The sequence below is a fragment of the Panthera uncia genome, chromosome A2 (genome assembly GCF_023721935.1).
Source record: "Panthera uncia isolate 11264 chromosome A2, Puncia_PCG_1.0, whole genome shotgun sequence".
NCBI classification, from domain to species: domain Eukaryota; kingdom Metazoa; phylum Chordata; class Mammalia; order Carnivora; family Felidae; genus Panthera; species Panthera uncia.
In genome coordinates this window covers 83,348,977-83,371,831 of record NC_064816.1, presented here as the reverse complement: position 1 = coordinate 83,371,831, position 22,855 = coordinate 83,348,977, and the positions used below count along the sequence as shown (strand labels likewise).

Genomic DNA, 22,855 nt, shown 5'->3' with positions numbered 1-22,855 from the left:
ATATATATATATATATATATATATATATATATATATATATTTGTGAGCCTCTCAGCAGGTTTTTGCTTGGAGTAGCATAAAATATGGGTCAAGAAAGAATTATGGAGTGAGCCAGAGAGAACTTTCTCCCTCCGGGGTTTAGGTGCACGCTGGGAAACCTGAAGAGAAAGATTAGACAGATTGCACCAGATAATCCTGATGCCTAAACAACTCTTTTGTGTTTAGAAATCCCTGCAAATGGGTTTTTTTCCAAGCCAGTTGGTTTGGCTGAACACAAGCTGTGCCATTTCAGAAGGTGGGAGCAACCAAAGAGCAGAGTTTTAGAAAACAGTTTTCTCTAAACCATGCTCAAACTAAAACAAATGGAAGCATTCCTTAAACCTTAAACATGAACTTAGTTGACCCCAAATATATCACATTTTAAGTGCATTTTGAAATTTCTGAGCTATTTTTGCTTGCTACTAAGATTTTAGGTGAGTTGTAACTTTAGAACCAGTACTACAGGCTGAAGAGAAATGTCCCTCCGCCCCGGGCAATGAGTTAAGGGCCACTGGAATGGGTTGGAGAGGTTAGGGGAGCAGATGAACCATGGAGTAAATTGTGCAAGGGAATTAAGATTAAGCATTCGTAAGTGTGGCCGAGTTATAGGAGAATAGCCTGAAACCTACTTCCACAGACCTCACTGCTGGAAACTCCGCTTTCAGTCAGGCTCACTTTCAGCAGCTGTCAAAGAAGAGTTTCATATCTGCACGTTGCCATGGTGAACTCTTTCTAAGCCATCACTCTGTGGGAGGTGCTCTCTTGGGCAAGTGGCAGGGGGTGGCTGGGCTGGGAAGCTGGGTGGGCACTGGGAGTAGAAGGGATTGTTGGTTACAGAAGGTGGTAGCTAATCAGTGTCCCATTCTCTTCTGACTGGAGGTTGATGGTTCCTTTTGGTCAGAAAGAATTTAGCATTCTCTGTTTCTGGGAAGGACAGGGTCCAAAAGGAAGTCAAGGAGAAATCAGAAGAGAAATCAAAGTGAGTTCATTGGGAAGTGAAGTCTTCATTCACGTATGTAAGAGGTTAATAAAAACAGATTTGCATCCCTCATTTCAATGTGTTCATGTAAAAAAGCTGAAATACAACTTTGGGTAGTTTACAATGGAAACAAAATTGAAACTGTAATGATGTGAACACAGCAAGCATCCAACAAAATCTGAGGGGATCAAATTGTATAATTTCAGCTTTCAAAGTTCTGTGCTTATTTCTCTGGGGGTGAGGGTTTTCCTTGTTGTCTGTAAAGATCAAAATGCTCTTCTAAAGTTTTGTTTTATTTAAGAGATGCCAGATTTTCATAGAATGATTGATGATGCATTTTCAACTCTTTCAGTAGTTATTTGACATTTATTGCCAGAAATCTCTCTGCTATACATGCAAAGTCACAGAGAGTAAATGTATAGCCCTGACCATGAGACACAGTCTCTTGGTTATGGATATTTATTCACAAAGATGAATCCGCTGATCTACCATCACTGGGTACTTTTGTTCTTTTCCAGTAATTGCTATGGGTCTGCACTGAGCCATCCACATGTCTGGTTCACACTGGGGATTTATATGTCCATTTCATCTGCCATGAATTCCAAGACCAAATGGCCCATCTAGGTATCAAACTTAATTTCGGTACTTCTGCACCTTAGTCAAATGATATAGCTCTGGGCCTATATAATTGGATGTGATTAATAATACATGATCTAATTGTAACATGCCACAGTCCCTTAAATGCTACTTATGACACATCTTTAACAAAGTTAAACTTAATTTTTTAAATGCAAACTACTTAGGCTTGAAGAAATTATTTTCAAAAAGTTAATTTATCAAATTACCACCAGGGAGCAGGACCCTGAGGAAATGAGACAGGCAAGTAAATGCTGATGGAGGAAAGAAATGAGAAGCATGAAGCATGAGAAGGCTGATGGGGACACAGTGCGGGACCTTGGACAGAGGGTACAATATGAGCATGGGGCTGGGGGTGTTATCACCTGGGTAGGAGGGATCATGGAACCACGGGAAATGCCACCTAAGGAGAGGCAGAGGAATGCCAAAGCACCATCTGGCCACGTGACAGTCTTGCCTAAATCCAGATACCTATCCACGAATTACTTGGTTTTTTCCACTTTTCATCCGCATGTATTACATTATCTAAAACCATGATCTTTCACCCATTCTCCATTGTGCAAGATAATTGGGAAGTGGGGGGTGGAATTAGTGAATGGGATAGGACGAAAGGAATGTGTACTGAGCCAGACTCTGGAAATACCCTCTTTTCTTTTTATTTCATTGCTGTGTTGAACATGTAAATATACAATTAATCCTTGAGGAGCCAAAAGAAATACTTACTGATTTTAAATGAAAACATACTGTATCAGAAATGCAGAATTTTGATCGGGGTGTTGAGTCGTTTAGATATGTGAATAGGATTAATGTAGATAACCATAGCTTTATACCTCGGTGTATTTTAAGATACTGAAAGGCAAAGATTTCTGTAAAGATACTGAAGGATAAAAATTAATTAAATTAGTAACTTGAACAGTATCTCATCAAAATATTGATATTACAAATCAAAGAAAAACAAATGTTTAAGAAGAAAATACTTAGTAAAGTCAGGAGCACGGGACCCTTTTTAAAAAAAACATAAGAAAAACATTGGATTATAATTTCTGCCATATTTATTCTTTTTTTTTTTTTTTAATGTTTATTTCAGAGAGAGAGAGAAGACAGGGTAGGGGCCAATAGAGAGGGGAACAGAGGATCCAAAGCCAGCTCTGTGCTGACAGTAGAGAGCCTGATGCTGGCTTGAGCTCGCAAATCATGAGATTATGACCTGAGCCAAAGTCGGATGCTGAACCGACTGAGCCCCTCTGCTATATTTATTCTTGAAAGAGCACAGGAACAAAATCCACTTTTCCTCATGAACGTATTTCAAACTCAAAACCACATTATTTGAAGTTCTATAGGTCACATTATAATTTTACCCTACTCTTTATATAAAATGAATTTGGAATCTATACAAAGAGGTATAAAAAGTGGGTAAATATATAAATGTATAATATATATTTGAAACTTTTTTTCTCTATGTATCTATTACATACTTTTAGTTTATTGTAGAGCATTCTCACTACTGAGGACATTTCATAAAGTAAATAACTATTGAATCATTCTTTTGGCTTCATCCAACTATCGACATACCAGAAAATCAAAGACTTCATGTAGAGAAAACCTTTTTTGGAAGAATGTGCATAATTTTATGCCTGCAAAATAGCATTATTTATTGTAGGTTTCTGCATACCATAAAGGTTTCTTTTTAGGCAAAAATGTAACAGACAAGCATCATTTTTTGATAGCTATAGTTTTTAATTCATTCCTACTCTGTACAGTTGTGAAGTTCTGGATTGAACAAGTTCCAAAGCTAGAGAGGATAAAAAGAATAAATCTTCTTAGGAAAGGCTCACTTTCCTAAAGGCTTGGTATTTTTCGGTAGAAGCATAAAATAAAAAATGAAAGTTACCATAGAATAATTGCCATGTGCATAGTGGTTTAAGATGACTGTCAAAAATAGCTGATGCTAATTGGGTTCTTCTCGTTTTCATGGTTTGTACTTCATGTTTCTTATGGCAGATCTAGACCAGTGATTTCCCCATGTGTGTCCTAGGGGCACTTTCAGGGGGTTACAAGGTCAAATACAAGAATACTAAATGTTATTTGTCTTTTTCCCTCTCATTCTTTCTCATGTAACTGTGGGGTTTTCCTGCATTTACATGAGGTATGACAACATCATGGTTTTGAAGGCTAATAGAATATGTGCCTGTCTACTGTTTCTTTTAAAGTTTTCTTCATTTTGAATATGATAAATATTGATAGATATAATTCACATAAAATGAAGTTCTTTGAGAACTTAAATATTTTTTAAGAATGTAAAAGCACTCTTGGGATCAAAACGTTTAAGAGCCACTGATCTATCCCTACGCAGAATCATAATTTTTCCAGGAGCCAAAGATAGTGGGTGACTGGAGTTGTCTTCTAAAAGAGAATTATCATATTTGTCTCTGAATTTTCTATGCTTTATATCTCTTATACTTCAGAATCCCTTCTTTCCTTTGTCACTTATGTTAAGTTATAATTAAGATTGACATATGACAATTTTTCATTTTATATTTACACTATTTTATTGAGCTTGATTTCAGTTAAATTATGAATGTATATCCATATTTGTTACTTCCTACTTTCAAAATTTGCTGGTAAGTTGCCTTTAATCAAGCTGTTGCTAACCTAAGGTAGAGTCGGAGGGAGTATTACACAGGTAGATTAAATTTTATTTGCATCCTTATCTCAAACAAAAAGTTTATTGGAACAACAATTGTTTATAAATTGTTTCCTTTTATCTTCTTTTGTATCATCTATATTACTGGTCTTATATAGTTCAAATTAATTTTGTTGGTGTCAGAAAAACTGAAGATGATCAATTTTGATTCAAATTTGATTCAAATTTGAGAAAAAAATTAAGTTCTTTATCTCTTAACCTATTTCTTGATTCTTAATTTTCAAGGATTTAATGTGTTTTTAAATAATTAAAGTTAAAAAAGAATTCTGAAAATATTTACCATTTGTAGAAAATATTAATTGTGTTATATATATATTACATCATTTATGCACACTCATATATAATTTTTTAAATGAATGTTATGTTCCAGAACCTCTTCAAAGTGTTAGTGATACTAGAGTGAACAAAACAGATGAAAATAACTATCCCAGGAAATCCCCCATTCCTATTTATTGAATAACCAATTAGATATCTGGGAAGAATTATGAAGAATTAAAAAAGCATGAGTTTGGCTCAAATGAGATTGAAAAAGAAAAAATTGCATAGTCATTGACTTAAGTTTATATTCAACCAAACATCCTTATGTTTAGAAATATCTGGAATTATAATTAATTACATTTTTATTTGTCCTGGCTCTAGTTCTCACTAATAATCTTTACAGTCTGCTGGGATATAGCTAACTGCAGGGAGGAAAGAAAGTATTTGAAAATGATCTATTTGGAGAAGGTAGAGAGAAGGTAATGAAATTAACTAGAGAGGTTAGTTCCCATAGGACTAGATATGCATTGATCAAATAATTCTCCAAACTCCTCTTTATTCTATGGCTTATTGACTACATTTGAATGATATACAAAACAATAGTGTTTGCTGTAACGTTAGTCATATAAATCAGACTGCTTTAGGCAAAAGTTTTATATAAATCAAACTATTTGGATTCCATATAAAGATGATATTCTTGTTATCTAAGTATTTATGATCTAAGTTATCAATTTGAGGATTATGTAAGAACATTTTCAAAACTAATTATTTTTCAATTACTTTCCACTCAAACAATCCTGCATGTTTTGCAAGCCAACTGTGAGAGAGAGAATATTGGCGTTTCAAAGCAGAATTAAATGGATATTGAAAAATTAAGAGTTGCTCTTGAGAACTTAATTCAGATCTTGAATCTTTCCCAAATATAATTCTCCTTTCCAAATATGATTTTTTAAAGACAAAAAACATAACAATTATGTTAGCATATTTTAGCGCAAAACCAAAACTTGGTACTTAATAATTTCTTTGTCGATTCCATCTCTATGGACACAGCTAGAATTATAGCCTAAATTTATTACAGGTCAAGTAATTTTTAAAATTTTCATTTATGATATCTTGATTGAACATTTTTCCATTATTTACTAGGATATTTTGGTCCTCACTTGAATTGTACTTATTTTAAATATTAAAAAGTTGATGTTAATTTAATGTATTTAATTTAAATATTAAACAGTTAAATATTTTATTTCTTCTAAAACTCGTTCTGAACCAAAAACCTTATAAAAGGAAGACGCACTTAAAAGGCAACATTCTAGCAAAAATACAAAAGCTGTAGCATACTAAGCCATCACATATATTTATGTAAGAAAAAAATCCTATGATGTTATTAGCCGAGCTTTACTCTCATTTCCAAACACCTGTTATATTGAAGTTACATACTATACTTCTGTTTCCAGAAGTAATCATTAATCCTATTAATGCTAGAGAATGAATTATTAGTAAGTATGGAAAACACCTGCAAATTACTGATAGCATTAGCTAAAAACAGACTGAATTGATTATATTGAAATGTCTTGGAAATCCAGTCATAAGGCCAATGTGGGTGGAGAAGGAAGAGGTGAACATAACTAAGCTTTACTATCTTTCCTGGGACTTAATAGATAAGAGGCATCGCATCTCCTTCCTCTCTGAAAGAAGATACTAAGTGAATATGGACTATCTTAAGGGACAGACTGTGATTTTTGTAAGGAAAACATTCCATTTTTCATGGTTTGTTATGTATCAGTAATCTGTCATTTTAAACAAATGACCCATAGAAGTCTGAGTTATCCATTTTCAGCACTTTCCTTTGTAAGAACTTGGAAATATGTGGAAGCTCCTACAAATAGCTGCATTGAAACTACCTATCCCATTTGGGGTGGGGGCTGGGTTCTTTAGAATTTTTCCAAATCAGATAATGAATATACTGAGGTAACATTAAAAATATTAACTTTCTAAACTCCTCGTACGATGCCACATGTCATCTTAATACTCCTAATCTGTCAGAGGGAACATAAAAAATGTGACTGGACCTAATTCAAGGGAAAACCTAACAAATAATGCTGGTAACAATGGAACTTAAAACCTGACCTTTTCAGGTTTGCATGCAAAGCAAAGCAACGAACGAGGTAAAACTGCAAAATCTCATTAGTAAAGATAACAATCAGAAAAACAACAGCAATAATAATAGAGAAATAGAGCAAAAGATAGGCAGTGGGGAGAAAGTAGAAAAGGTCACCAAAGTAATGTCCCACCAAGGTAAAGCTAGCAAAAGTGCACTATATGCACTCTAAATACGTCAGTTCCGTCATTAAACTGCGGGAAAAACAAAATAACTATTGACTGTGTTCTCTTAACTCCACACATCCTATAGACTATATCTATGAAGATAATATTAATACTGTGTCAACCAAGTAATTTGGGAAATTCTAGACTACCATTAGAAATGATTCCTAAAATATTTGGATATAACTGTGAGTTGGACCAAGGACATAAAACCAGTGACAGACCATCACAGGCAGCAAGGCCATCTACTGCATCCCAAGCACTGACCCTGAGGTAGGCAGGGAGCTCACAACCTCAGCCTGAGACAATTGAATATGATAGAAAAGTGGATTAGCCCCTTTTAGTTTTTACTCTCTCTTATTAGTGTGTGACGTGGAACAAATCAACCTTTTCAGGGCTTAGGTTTTCTAAAGGCGCAATGATGGTTCTGGAGTGGGCTATCTCTAGAGTCCTTACCAGCTTTTTAATTTCCTTGGGTCCACAATTATATAATAAGTCAAGGCTACAATTCTGATCCACGGACTGTGAGCACAGTGCTGCCATCGTGTGGTAGGTACAGTGATAGTTCTGCATTTTTAGGTATAGTTGGGGGGGGGGGAACCAACCGAGCAAACTAATTGAAGACAGATGTGCAGTCAAAAAAACACTACCAGGTTTAATTAAGGTTAGCCACAGTGGAGTAATAAAACAAAATGATGTCTAACCATCTAGCATCTGAAGAAAATGAAGAGGTCAAAAAATAATTTAAAACAGATTGAACTGCCTCACAGAAGATAAAATATGTTTAGTTGAAATGCCCCCTCAATAACTGAATAGCAGAAATGATTTAAAACTGTAGGATTTATTCCTCTAGGGTACAGGAACCTTCTCACGGGAGTGGGCTTATTCCATCATCTGTTTATGTGGTACATTCTTTCTCCTTGTTGGTACTTGACAGTGAAATTTGGAGTTTAAAAAGACAGTAGACACAAAAATGTAGGCTCCAGATATCCATCTTATTATTAAATAAATCTCAGTTCCTCTGTAAAATGAACATTTCTCATGTGTAAGACACAGGCACATAATATAGTCAAGCATAATAGGTCCATGCTATCTGACACGCTGATTAAAAGAGAAGAAGAAAGCAAAGGTAGACTGTTTTCAAATTGTTACTTTTGAAATCATAAAACTATGGAAAGTCATATTTGTTTTAATATTCTAAAATATTATTTAAAAATGGCATTGGTTTAAAATATATTTATATTTAAGTAGAAACCAGAATTCTCCAGCTGTCTGTACATCGAGATTTAGTAGAACCAGCACAAGTACTAATGTCTGTGATAACACCCTCTGGTGGTTCCCAATCTAAATACATTGATAAAATAGCCGTGTTCTGTTATGAACTCTTTCTCTGAAATTCACCAAACTACGTGCTCCCGTGTTTAGAATCTTATCATTAAATATTTCTTTCAATGAAGCCACTTTTGGAAGGATTGGGAAAACAAATATCTAGTTGAGTGATTGTGTTTTCTATATATAGCACGATAGATTAATTTGCATCTCTGTTTTTAAAGCTACAAAAAATTTGCATTGCCCAAAGTTTCCTTGACAAAACATGAAGGAAAAAATCCTCCCACATTAAGCGGTGCGGTTCATAAGAGATTTATGATTTGCATAGAGCACACAGCTGGATAAAAAGTAAAATATCTACTAAATCATTCAGATGGTTTTGTTATGTAGTTAAGGGAAAGAATTATTAATTTATTTCATTATTGCCTCAGCATAGTTCCAGCATAAGCTTTTAGGAAGGCTACCATGGAGAAAACACAGGCTCGGCCTCCAACATCCTGAAAGTAACAAATACAGCCAAAGATAGAAAGTGGTAATTGCCAATAACAGACCTGTGGTCTTGTGCTTTGTGAATATGGATATAGAAGAGTTCGCTTCTGGTTGGGAAGATGAGGAAAATACATGGAGCAGGTGCAATCCGAGCTGGGCCTTTACTGACAAGTATAATTTAGGTATGAGAAAGTGACGGGCAGAGAAAGGCATAACAAACAAAGAGAAAGGGCCCAGCTACAGCTCAGGAGGAAAAAAAAAAAAAAAAAGCCAAACCAAAGGGAGCCAGAGTGTGTGGTCTAAGTGGGCTTCCAGGAAAAGCATACAAAGGAGAACGATGGGAGATACATTTGGAAAGAAGCAGATGATAAAGGACTTTGAGAGGCCAACTGAAGAATGCGACTAAAATCATGAGATTTCTTGAAATCACATAAGCTCTAGCCTCTGATATTAAATCGTAAAAGCACTTTATTCATCAAAATGTTTCAGGTAATGCAGGTTTAGCTCAGTGTAACAGAATTGATATATTTTTATTTGGAGACTGTTTTGAGAGAAAGAAATTAGTAAATATACTCACTGTGTCAAGCATCTGATAAGGAACTATTAAAATACTTGGATTCTTAGTACCCGTTGATCAAAACGTCTGCATTTCTGTATGGTTGACTGCATTTTATGCTCTGTAGATAGAGCCCAGTATAAAGCAGAGATCTCTTCTATGTTTTTCATTGAATTCATTTTTAGAAACTACCAAATGTCAGACTCTCTGTACCCTACACTTACCTACCAGGTTAAGAATAAAAGCACCAGGTGTGTTTTTAAGGTAATGCCAAACATCTCGATTTCATTAAATTATTCACCTAATGTCTAACTGCCCGAAATGTTTTTAGACTCAAACTTACGCATAATTGTGTTTTGCAAATATGTTCGGTAGACTTAGACTTATTCCAATATATGTATATGTTCTCTACATTTGGTTTTCTTTTTTTTTTATATTTCTTATAAAATATTATTTGTTTGCATGTAAATCTACAGCACTTGCACAGGCTTTCCGAATGAGATTTCTATTCACCTAGACAAGATGAAAAACTCTTTCCTTAAATTTATTTCTAGCCTTGTTCCTTTCTTCTTATTTTGTTGTTTCACATTCTGTACACATCTCAAATTTCCCAGAAGAGGAATAGAACTAGAAATTGCATCAGGTAAAATCAAAGCTCCCAAAGAAAAGATTGAATATTTTGAAATGTAAATAAGACAGTCTTGCTATAATAGCTATTTTGATACATTGTGAGATTGCTCTTGGTTGAAAATTGTTTTAATCTAGTAAAAATAAATGGATTTAAAAATTAGTGCATATTAATTAAGGTTTGTTTTGGAAATAGTATGTAGAGATTTTTCAGTTGAAATTAAAGTGTTTCATTCAATATCACACTAAAAAAATATTAATAATAGCCTCGACTGGATTATATAATGCTAGTCAAAAAGTATGGCAGCTTTCCTTTGTTTACAACCAGTTGACTAATCTGACTCATCATGTGGTTGACTATACAGTTTAATTTACTTTACAAAAGTTCATAATTTTATCATAGTCCTATATCCTTTATATTTTTTGTTACCCTTTTAAAAAGTTCTAAGTTCACACTAAATACACCATCTGGGTTTCTTCTACATAAGTTGAAGAAAATATCAAGCATTATAACTATCATTCTGTTTCCTCAAATCTACTTCTATTGGGTACTATTAATTCATTGGTGACTGGCTATTTAACAATATTCAAGACTTTTTCTAAATAGCTATTCCCAATTTATAGACGTCTGATATATTATTGACAAGTATTTCTTCCTTATTTCCTTATTCTGAGAAAGTGCTATCACTGGAATATATATTATAACAATTTCTGATGGCTTTAGAGAATCTGTTGTCCCAAAATGGAAGAAGTGGTGGCAATTGGGGAGAACCTTTGTAAGACTTGTTCCTGGTTACCTTGATGGTGTATTTCCTGTCCTCGAGAGGTTTCCCTCAAAATGTCTATATTTTTCACTTAATTTGGATATATTGGTTTGACTAAAATCCCACCAGATTGAGAGTCACTGTGTTTGTATACATCTCTTTAATAAAAATGTAGGTATCTGAGAATCATTACATGAGTATCCACAATTCACCCAGTAGTGTGGATCTATCCAACTGCTTAAGAAACTCCTGATTGAACGGGGATGTATTTATGGAAGAAAGAGACTCTAAGTATTTTTCTACCTTAGAATGTGAATCAAGGCAAAGTCATTGTCAGGGACTAGGTATACTCGAAGATACTAGGGAGCAGCGATTGATAGGAAAACCCTGAAGAAGAGGTTGGGGGTATGACAAATAAAATCACAAGATGAGGGAGAGAAAGTAACCGAAGTCCTGCTTCATTTCACTCCTCATGGTCACAATCTTATGAGTCGAGATATGCATTACTGACCCATTATTATCCAATGCAAAAGCTGAGACCTTTTAAGTTTACTCCAGAATGAGCTAGGATTCCAAATCCCGTCCGTATGATCAAAGCTCATGCTCTTATATTCTGACCATGTGGCAGAAGACATAATAATTTTTAAAATTTGCCTAGAAAATCTTCTCTCCATAAAAGAGGAACCACTTGCCTTCTCTTCTGTTTATTTATTTATTTTTTGCATCAAAATTTCCCCCCCAAATCTCCTCTAATCTAGAACTCCACTAACAGTCTTGGTACTAAGCTCCCACTGCATTATACAACACAAAATTAGAATGTTTCTGTGGGAATAAGGATTCCTGTATCCACAAGATCAAACGCAAGAAGTTTTTGAAACAAGTCCCAATCATAAATGAAGAAATGCCGAAGGGAAAACAAAGGTCTTCAAATCTACAACCCCACTAGAGACAGTTGTTAGAGATACACAGAAACAAGCACAGAATTCTCCAACCTCTTCTTGAAATCATCTGTTCTACTCTGCATCTTTACTTCTCAGGAGAAAGACAGATTATTGGTGAATCTGGAAAATAATTAAGCAATTTTCCCTTACCCTGCTATTTCTATCAACCCAAGTCTTTCTAAACTCCTTTCTCCATGAAATAGTCAAAATTCTTATTTGTTTGTCATTATTGCAATACTGTACAAATAAGCCACAAGTAGAAACAACAATAACAGTCATGGTACAGTTACTATGTAACTCATTCGAAACATCTGATGGTTTAAGTCTGGACATCATTGAGGGGCTTTTTTTTTTTCTTTATCTCCAATGAAAATATGCAAGTACTTAGTGTTACCACAGCACGTTATTGGTTAAGGGAAAGAAATTGAAAGGCAGGTGAAGAAGTGTGGAGTTCTTGCTAGAGCTGTGTCGTTATCCATGTCAATGAAGAAAACGTAGAGTTGTGCATTTGGAGACCGCTGGGAGTTTCATGGATTGACTGTGGTGTTGACTCTTCCCACACCATGCAGCAAAGCCAACCAATCACCGCCCCGCAGAAAGCTCCGTGTCTACTGGCTCCTCTGGCAGCAGCTTTGGCAGCGGGTACAGCGTGGACAGTGAAGGAAGCAGCGGCACTGCAGGGGAGACTAATCTATTTCCTATTCCAAGGATGTAAGTGGGTTTTATGCTTTCTTGCTTTATTTTTTTTCCCCCACTACAAAGTTAACAGCATCATGAGTAAGCTTTTCTTAACACTTAACGGGAAATAAGTAGATAATTATCCAGTTCTGAGTCACTGTCCCTGAAACACTTCAGCTGTGTGTGCCTACGTGGAAAAGAGACTGTTCAGGAAAGGTTGGATTCATTTAGTTAATTCCAAGGATGAATGCTGGTCACTTCCGGGACTGTTTAATAAGTACAATCTGTACTTAGTGAAAACAAAAACAAAAACAAAACAAAAAAACCTGCTAAAATAATAACTAAATTAAGTCCAGCCCTACTAGCGGCTTGAGGCTTTAATCACACAATGACCAAACACAAACGTTAGTGGTATTTGAGATAAACTTAGATTAATTGACTTTGAACCAAAGGAGATTTAAACATATTTAAAAGCACATATATCATGTTTGAAATAGGTAACCTATTGGGTTCCTCATATAGACTTTTCAATGATAAATCTTACCACAGTTAAAATGGAAGATTTTGAAGCGTTTTCCTATTTTCTAGAACAAATATCAAGCAATACATAGGTCCCCGGTAGGTAATCTTGGATTAAAGTTCATTTGTAACAGGTGAAGCCTCAAGAAGATGATACCATAAACCGAATGCAAAATGAAAACAGGTTGTGTTCAGAACGCGTTACCCTGGGTTTAGTCATGGAGGTGGCAAAGATTAGCAGTATCTAAGACACATATGTAGGTTATATCTGTTTCAATATCAAAATCTCAACCTCAGCCCTTTCCTTCTCCTCCCTGACAACTAGTTTTCTGGGTTCTCAAGAACGTCTTTGGGTCACACATCTCCAGGATCTAGGTCCCGGTGAATCTAGCCTGCCACTTAGTTTTGTAAGGCCTGTGAACTAAAACTTTGCACTTTTAAATGTTTAGAAAAAAGGAGAAGGAGAAAAAGAATAGCACTTTGTGACACATGACAATTATACGAATTGAACTTTCAGCGTCCACAAATAAAGTTTTATTGGAAGCCACACCCATTCACTCACGTGTTGCCCGGTACTTCTGGGCTGTAGAGGCCGACTTGAGTACAGTTGCAACAGAGACCATTCAAATCATTTGCTCTCTGGTCCTTTACAGACTTTGCAGACCCCTGATCTGGACCCTGGTTAAAGGATCTCCTTCGTTTTCTCCACGTTGAGTGTGGCCATTTCTGGGTGCAGAAATTCGATTTCTCTTTGTTTTAATGTCAAGGTTTTCATAAATCTTTCCTTTTAGTCTCCAGAATAGTTCTAATATTTAGATAACGGCTCAACTTACAAAAGCAAAATAATGGGGGCATGGGTTCGTACAGTAAGAAGTGGGTTTATTTTGTGATTTGCAAGTTATATTTTTCCAACTTCAATTTTTTTAATTTATTGGATCACTTGTCCATATCTTTTGCCTTTTTTTTTATACTTAGGCTATGGATTCAATAGTTATTTATGTTTAATCAGTTCTTTTTTTATTGGAAATTATTTCTTTTTCTAACTTTTTTTAAACATTTATTAATTTTTGAGAGAGAGAGAGAGACAGAGCATGAGCGGGGGAGGGGCAGAGAGAGAGGGAGACACAGAATCAGAAGCAGGCTCCAGGCTCCAAGCTGTCAGCAGAGGCCTGACGCGGGGCTCGAACTCACGAACTGTGAGATCATGACCTGAGCTGAAGTCAGATGCTCAACCAACTGAGCCACCCAGGGGTCCCTGGAAATTATTTCTAAAAGGAGTCTGATCTCATTAGTTATCTGCCTCTGATGATCCAGTTGGGAGAAAATGTCAGCATCTTCATTACATTTCTCTCTCTAGGCTATGAATGTCATATGAATTTGTAATTTTTTAACCACACATCACTTAATATACTTCCTATTTATCCTTACATTTCAAAATAATTTAACACTGCTGATGAAGTTATAACTTCCAGAGAAAAACCACATTATTTCTTTAATATCTGAATATCTGAAGTAGAAATAGAGTATGTGTTTTTTACATATATGCCACATTCCAGTTTTGTTTTTCCCATTTTCCTGTTTCTTACAAATCGAAGCCTTTAAAAACTGCCTAGGACACTATTGATTTGCCATATGAGCCCAAAGAAAAATTCTCTCCTCTAAAGCATTACAGGATATACGTAAGAAGCTGTATTTGGTATTTCTTTTATACACTCTTCTGTGTCTAACACAATTATTGCTTAGGCTAACATAAGAGTTCTGTAACTATTTGTGGGTGCCTGGGTGTTCAGTCAGTTAACCTTCTGACTCTTGGCTCAGGTTATGATCTCAGGGTTCATGAGTTCAAGCCTCGCATCAGTCTCCATGCTGATGGTGTGGAGCCTGCTTAGGACTCTCTCTCTCTCCTCTCTCTCTCTCTCTCTCTCTCTTTATCTCAAAATAAATAAATAAATAAAAATAAAATTTTAAAAACAGTTTAATAACTATTTTGTGATTAACAAATATAAATTATAAATTGTAGTCAGCATGTTCTGAGATGAAGATTATTTCCTGGGAATTCAAAAAAATTGCATCCCTTGCATAACCCACAGTCATTACATTCATTATGTATGAATGTACATACATATGTTCATTACATTCATTCAAATGTGACCCACAGTCACATTTCCTTCATATTTGTTAGCTTCACAACGCCACACAAGCTTCTATATAATCTTAGAAATGCCTCTAAAACTTAAGCCTATGGACCTAACGTTAAAATCAGTTTTCATTAGAAACAAAGACTGCAGTTGAATATCACCATTAAAATTCAAAACCTAGGACTCGAGGTCAAATAAAAAATTACCAAAACTTTATTTTTATTACTGTTGCTAAATATTTTCATTATTTTGTTAAACCTAGGCATATATAGGGCAGTAATTTTTCAGTACTCTCATCTGTCAGATAAAATGGTTTTCCCTTTCGTTTGAGCTTGACTCAGCAACAAATTTTTTGGGTTCCCTCCGCTAGTCATAGTGACTGCTCATGGTAAGATTGCTGCTGACTTATGAAGCTTTTCTCTCTGACTGGACTAGAGCAGAGTCAATTATTTTTTTTCAGTTATTGTCGATTTTTATTGAGTCCCAATGAAGCAATTACACAAATTAAAGTTTTGTGCATTGCCTAATCAGAACTTTTTGTATATATTCAGATGCAGACTATCTATCTATCTATCTATATACAGGTATATATATGATTTCTAACATTTTTGCAGGTACTTGGTCCTTCATACTTGATAAAAATTTGTGTTTAAACCTCTGACCTAGATTTGTCATAATGGAAGAATGTGATGGCTTTCAACATAAAATGATTTCTGATTTTATGTCTATTCCTCTTTCGTGATGGACAGAACCTTTTCTGTAAAATGGTTAGAGGATCTTTAGAGCAGTTTTCAAGTAAGATGTAATTGGATTCTTAAGAAATGAGTACAATTACATTTTCACCATGTTCAACAAACCAAATATTTTTTGTGTGTGAAAGTAAGAAGTAGTTGTTACTGAATACTACTTTTAGAATTATTGCCTAGCAAGTATAGTATCAAGGCGTGCGTTCTTTTGTTCAAATACCCATTTTAACACTTAAGGGATTTTATTTCCTCTTTTTAGAACATATTACGTAAGTACATATAAAGACAATTCCAGGATCTTTTCTATGCCATGTAGCTTTTTCTATGACTGAAGAAATACAAAGTAGCCTATAGCGTTTTGGCTGTTACATTATCAATATTCTGAACACAGAGTGCTCAAAATATCATGAATTCTTCATTGATTTGGCCTTCCAGAAAGTTCGAAGCTGAAACTCCAAGAGGAGTAGACTCCGGCTGAATTCTAAAGCCGTTATGTGATGCTTATTAATATTTTCTATTTATTGAATTTTACGATGTTTCAGGCACTGTGTTAAGGACTTTATGTGCATTTTCCATGTGATTTTCTCATACCCAGGAGCGATCTAGTGTTACTATCTTTATATTCCAAAAGGAGAAATAGATTCACTAGATTAAGTAGATTCACCTTAGATGACACTAGCATGAAATAGTGAAGCCAGAAGCAGAGACCAGGAGGTCTGACTTCAAAAGCCCATATGCTACACACAGCTGAAAACATAAGCAGGATCTGAAAGTCACTAAGTGAAATAAAAATCTGTGTTATTACAATATTATTTGTGTAAGTTATTTAATTCAGAATTTCCCTTTTCACCAAAGGGCTTGTATAGGTTATCGTAACTAAGTATAAAGATATAAAAACGTGGGGAAAAAACACAAGCCCCCAATTCTAAAACAAAATTTGAAAATTTCATGACAGTCTGATCTTTGATAAATGAGTCAACACATGAGACACTGAATTTCGAGGTGTTATGTTCAGACTAAGTAGGAATAACAAACAAGCCCCTATTTTAAAATTGACACGATGCGGAGCAATTTGCTGTCTTTATGTTTGCCATTCGAGTAATTTATCTCGGGTCTGAATATATAATGTCATTGTATTTTTGTGAGCTTGGTCTTCTCATTTGCACTTAGGAGATCATAACTTTTTACTTTCTTTTTAAACAGAGGGAAGATGGGGCAGAATGGGCAAGAGCCTGTAAAACAGCCAGGGGTAGGAGTGGGACTAACAGACGCTGAAGGTAAGTTCAAATTTTCAATATTGGATGCTGGTAGAATCTACATGTTACACCGCAAGCATTTGAGTTTGGTTTTCTCTGAATAGAAATGTAAATTTCTAAGTACTGATGGTGAAACCACTAGGTAGGTACAGCCTCATTTCCTCTGTTCTCTATTAAAGTAGAATTATTTTGTGATTTCATTTAACCATTTCCCAACTTCTTTATTTATATTTAACCTTTAAGTAATTTTGGGTCCTGAATGTTTTAAAGAGAAAAAAGAGTGAGGATGACTGGAGAGAGGCTCCAATGACCTTCTCAGGAAAAACAAATCACTTGTTGAATTTGAAAAAAAAAATTGTTAAAATACCATGCAAATAGAAAATAAAACATGAGACTTCACTTAAATGGAAATTCTTTTTTTTATTTTTTAAATGTTTATTTATTTTTGAGAGAGACAGAGAGAGTATGAGAGCCAGAGAGGCAGAGAAAGGAGACACAGAACCCGAAGCAGGCTCCAGAGCCTGATGCGGGGCTTGAATTCACGGACCGTGAGATCATGACCTGAGCCGAAGTCGGATGCTTAACCGACTGAGCCACCCAAGTGCCCCTAAAATGGAAATTCTTAAGAAGAAACTAAGGGTATAAAAATCATTTTAGAGAAAAAAATAATGATTGAACTTACTTCTAATGTGAAAACCTCATTTGAAATTAAATTTGGTTTTATTAAACAAATGATAAATGTACAACAAAATGCAAAAAAAAAAAAAAAATCCTGAACTTCTGCAAACACATATTCAGTTTTTGTAAGGTGAACAGACTAGCTTAACTTTCATAATATTGTGATAATATCTGACAGCACTGTTCTCCTTCTTCAACTGAACCTGCTGTCACTAATTTTAACTATCTTAATTATTTTATACTATTCCAAGTACTTTCCATGTGTTATCTCATTTAATTCTTAAAATTACCTGTGAAGACAAATAATACTATACACAGGTTTTACATGAAAAGAAGCTGAGGTGCAAATAGCATACAAGAAAAGAGCAAGGGACTGGGACCCGGGAAAATGATGCCGAATTGCCTGCTATGAGAAAGAATGATTAATGGCATGGTGTCACAATGACAGTAGATGAAGAGATAGGAAACCCATATTTGGATTTCAAATAGGATCCTGTTACCTAACCGGTGACCTGATCTGTCTTTGGAAACCTCAGCAGGTAAACGCTGCATGTGAATGATGCCTGAGGTTCCTCGTGACTGAGTGGATATCACATTTTCTGGTTCTACTAAAAGTTTTTCTTTAGATTCATTCACAGACTGCTTTTCTTTTACTGGCTGCCATTTTCCCCAGGGTCCCACCCCAATCTACCAATCATTTTGCACATCCTCTCTCTGCATAAACTCATCACTTCTCATCTATATGTTGATTAGACCCACATTTACCCTCTGGACTCCCTGGAATTCAGACTCCAATAGTTCATGTGTGCCAGGCATTTGTGTCCAACCAAGAAAAGGGAAACCATGCTGAGTATTTAAAATAGAGGAAATTGATGCCTGACAGTTATTACATACTCCCGGTCTTCCTGAGAAACCAAGCAGTTAGCAGTGAGATAGCCGACCTAGGGAGGTAGCTGAAGGAAGCTACTGTACCTGCAAGCTGGAGGCTAGTGAGAGTGGAAACCCAGGCAAGCCTGAATTGCAGGCAGCAGGAGACAAGGAAGAGAAATGGCAAATGCCAGAAATATATACTGAGATACACAAGGATGGGGAGAAATATCCTAGATGCTTTCTTCCTCCCATTCTCCAACCTCTGTCAGTGCCTGATCAAATACAGCTGGAGGCCAACTGGACAGGGGAGCCTGGGAACCATCCTAGGGCACAGCTGTCCTAACAGGAGAGCAGAGAATGCACCTGAGAATACACCTTACAGCCCAGAGGTGCAGGGCCCGGGCAGTATTTTGCCTGGAGATTCCAAAGACAAATCAACTTATGTACACCCTGAACTTAATTCACCCTCTTCCAGATCTTGCTTCCTTCTCCTCCTATGCTCTTCTACTAACAAAGTCTGCCCTGGTTTACACCATAATGTGCATCTTTTGCTGTCATTGATCTTTGATCCTGTAATTGTCTATTCTTATGCCCGTCTCCTCCATAAAGTTGAATGACATTTAGACCTAAGCTATGATTTAGTCATCCTGGTGTCCCAGCACTTAGCAGAAAGCCTTTGCCTATAATGTTGCTTTCAGAATGTTTGTTGAGTAAATGAATAAACAATGTAATCATATGTGAAAGTAATGCCCACTGATTTTCATATGACTCTAGTATTCAAGTAAATAGAGAAGCAATTCATGCGTACTTTTTTCAAAGTTTAATTACTTACTTTCACTTTTCTTTTAATTTTAAAGTTCAAAACTAAAATTATCTTCATATAAATGTTCATAACTGTCAGTGAATAAAAATGTGTTCATCCTAATACTGCTTTCCTCTTCCTATCAGTCACACAAGAGGGAATCAGTCATAAGCTACTTTGTATTTTACTTAAACTTATGAGTCAATATGTTTATATTTTAGTGAACTGACTAATCAGTAGTTAATCTCAGATTATGGAGCAGAGGGCAGGAGGTTGAGGAAGGGGATAAGATAGAATACATAATGTAATGTGAGTCATTTACAGTCATGTACCCTTTTGGTAACAATATTTTGGACAAGTTATTTTTTACCAACTTACTTTCCAAAATGTTGCCAATAAGTAAATTTATAATTGACATATCTATATGAAGTTTGGCATGAATAGTTCTGTAAGAGATAGGTGATATTGCTAACAATACGGGGAAGAAAACTACAGTAAGTATTTAACCTGTACAAACAGTTTTCAGTTGAAAAGAATACACAGATAGGGACTAGGGAGAAAATTATTAAGTTATCCAAGAATTTAATCATTCTAAGCAGTTAAGAGGAAAATACCAATTTAACGTACAAGATTTTTTTTTGTCACCATAGAGATATAAGGTCAACTCCGTGTTGTCATCCAGGTAAATTTATGGTACATATTTTGTTTTGAGTGATCAGAAGATTGCTTTCACTTCCTTTTGTTGTCAGTCAACAAAAACAGCCAATTTGTAGGATAACAAACCAACAAACAAAGCAGATTTAGTTCAATTTGTTTTTAGACATAATAATTTCTTGACTGGATTTTTCCTCCTTTCTAATCCGGGACACCAGAAAAAGTGTCTCTTTGCAGATTAGCAAGATTATCTTGAGACTGTAGATCTTGCAGTGTTCCACCTCACCCAGAGGGTTTCAGATTACTCATGCAAGCACTTTGTTTTATGCACACCTTGGTCCACTCTAAGGGAAACTGATCTACAAAGATATGCATACTTTAAATCAAAAGTGTATCAGAGATTTTTTTTAAATGTTTATTTATTTTTGAGAGACAGAGAATGAGCGAGGGAGGGGCAGAGAGAGTGGGAGACACAGAATCCAAAGCAGGCTCCAGGCTCTGAGCCTGATGCAGGGCTCAAACTCACAAACCGTGAGATCATGACCTGAGCCAAAGTCAGACACTTAACTGACTGAGCCACCCAGGCGCCTCAAAGTATATCAGAAATTTTAAGTAATCACCTTGAACTGTTTGTTTTTATAATATTTTTCTTCTTATTTTGGAATTAAAGTGTACACAATGCAAAAAGTAATGTTTAATGGGGTTGAAACTTTATGTTGAGCACATTATATGAAATATTTTCTAATGGCTAGTCATGTCCTTGTTCTAGGTATTGAGTAGATCTATTTATTCTGGGTTCTGATTTTTTTTTTTAATCTATTTTTCCACTTAGTCATTTTCTCCAGTAATGTTGCATCTTCCCTATAGCAGTGACTCATAAATTTTAATCTCATGCTGAATAATCTCATGCTCAGTGGGTCAGAATGGGAGATCAAGCAAAGGTTCTGGGGTTCCAACCTAAGTTGTAGTAGAAAATAGTAACCCTCTTGTGGACTGTCTCTGCTAAGGAATGGTTGAACTTTCACAATTTAAAAGAGCGCACAATGTAAAGTACAAACACTGTTTGGCACATGACTACCATCCCTTAAATTGTAGCTATTATTAAAAGTGAATATAAAAGAGAGCCATTTGGATTCCATACAAGAGTGGGATTCGTCAAGAATGACAAAATGTCAAGCACTTTTTGGAAGAGCTATAGAAGACCACTCCTCTTAAAGATTAGTTCAAATCAATTAGACTTCCTATTTGTAGTGACAAGTGTTTTCCCAATTTACATCAAAAGTCTCCCATACCCCTAATAGATGATCTAGCCCTTTCCTACATTGTTTTCATTAAGTGTTACGTAAGTAATAGTGTTACTGTTTGTTAGTGGGTATCCATATACGTCACATACAGTGACTGGCTTGTCGCATTTATTGTCCTAAACCAGGTGTTGGCAAGCTTTTGCAGCAGGCATTAGAATCACACTTTGTATGAGGTTTAATTTGCCTGGCTGTGTGTATTTAAAAAACAATCCCCATACATCATTTATTTTCTTAAGTATCTTTAGAAGCTTTAATTTAATCACTCAATTTCCATTTTCAATGGGACAGAACAAATAAACCTCTACCATTATAGAAATACGCCAAACTCTAGTCACAAATATTTCAAATAATTGACTCTGTGAAAGCACATCACCAATAATGTTAACCCAAGGAAGCAGGCGCCAGGGGAGTAGGCAAGAGAATAAGATTCAACTCAATGTCTTATGGGAAGTGGGTTTTTGTTGTTGTTGTTAAAAAAGCATAACAATTTATGAAAAAATAACAAAAGTCTGTAATGACCACAACAATCTCATTTTAACTCGCATCTCAAGTTTATTTTATACAGATCTATAGTTTACACATAGCTTTACCAGTGATTCACATGAGTCCCTTTTAGACAAATGAACATGTTTTGCAAAGTCCGTGAGAAAGTGTAGAACAGAAATGACTTCCTGAATTAAACCAATAAAAATCTAGGCCTCAGCGGCACCTGGGTGGCTCAGTCGGTTAAGCATCTGACTCTTGATCTCAGCTCATGTCTTGGCCTCCGGGCAGTGAGTTCGAGCTCCTCGTTGGGCCCCACACTGGGCCCCATGCTGGGCCTACTTAAAAAGGAAAAAAATCTAAGCCTCAGTATTGGAGTCCTGAATCTCATTATCCTGTTTTGACAAATGTTTTTGTTTTTTTTTTTTAAGATTTTTAAAAGTATTTTTCTATTAAATAGGAAAAAGAAATGGAGTAGATGATGGGTAACTAACTATCTCCTTTAGGGTTTGTAGATTAGAATATCTAAGTGTTCAATGTAAAATACTCATTTCATGTTCTCTCTTTCCCTGACCAACTAGGGTATTTAAGAATCAGCCTGCAAAGAGAAAAATATAAAACCATCCTGAAGGCCCTCAATTAGAGCGTAATAGCAGATGTTAGAAGGGAATCCAATATGTCACCTAGCAAACACTTAATTGAACACTAGTTGTGACCAGCCCTGGGATAAGGACTGGGCTGCAGCATGGAATGTGACATAATCCTTCCTTTTCTGGAGCCCCTAATAGAGTTCCCGCAATTCAAATAATAGGTATTAACTTGTTCCTGAAGAAAAATTCATCTCACCTCTTAGACATTTCCCATTTCTTCAGGCTCTATTTTTAATTAAACTAAGAACATTTCAAATTAAATATGAATTTTTTTTTGTCTTCTGTATATCACTTCTTTTTTTTTTATTTTGGAATTTTCAGATTCTGTTCATTTTACTGATGTCAAGGATGCTCTATCAAGGAGTTAATTGATTAATTAATCCTATTATTGAAGTATAGTTGACCTTCAGTGTTGTATTAGTTTCAAACGTAC

The 22,855-nt window shown here is 35.5% G+C and overlaps 1 protein-coding gene across 1 annotated transcript in view; it reads left to right on the top strand.

The window, feature by feature from the left end:
• The window catches only part of PCLO (piccolo presynaptic cytomatrix protein), a 424,370-nt gene that overhangs the window by 364,464 nt on the left and 37,051 nt on the right, over positions 1–22,855 (top strand). Inside the window, exons 21-22 of the mRNA XM_049641366.1 lie at positions 12,214–12,355; positions 16,929–17,002. Of these exons, the coding sequence (XP_049497323.1) occupies positions 12,214–12,355; positions 16,929–17,002 (216 nt within the window). The remainder of the gene's footprint in view (positions 1–12,213; positions 12,356–16,928; positions 17,003–22,855) is intronic.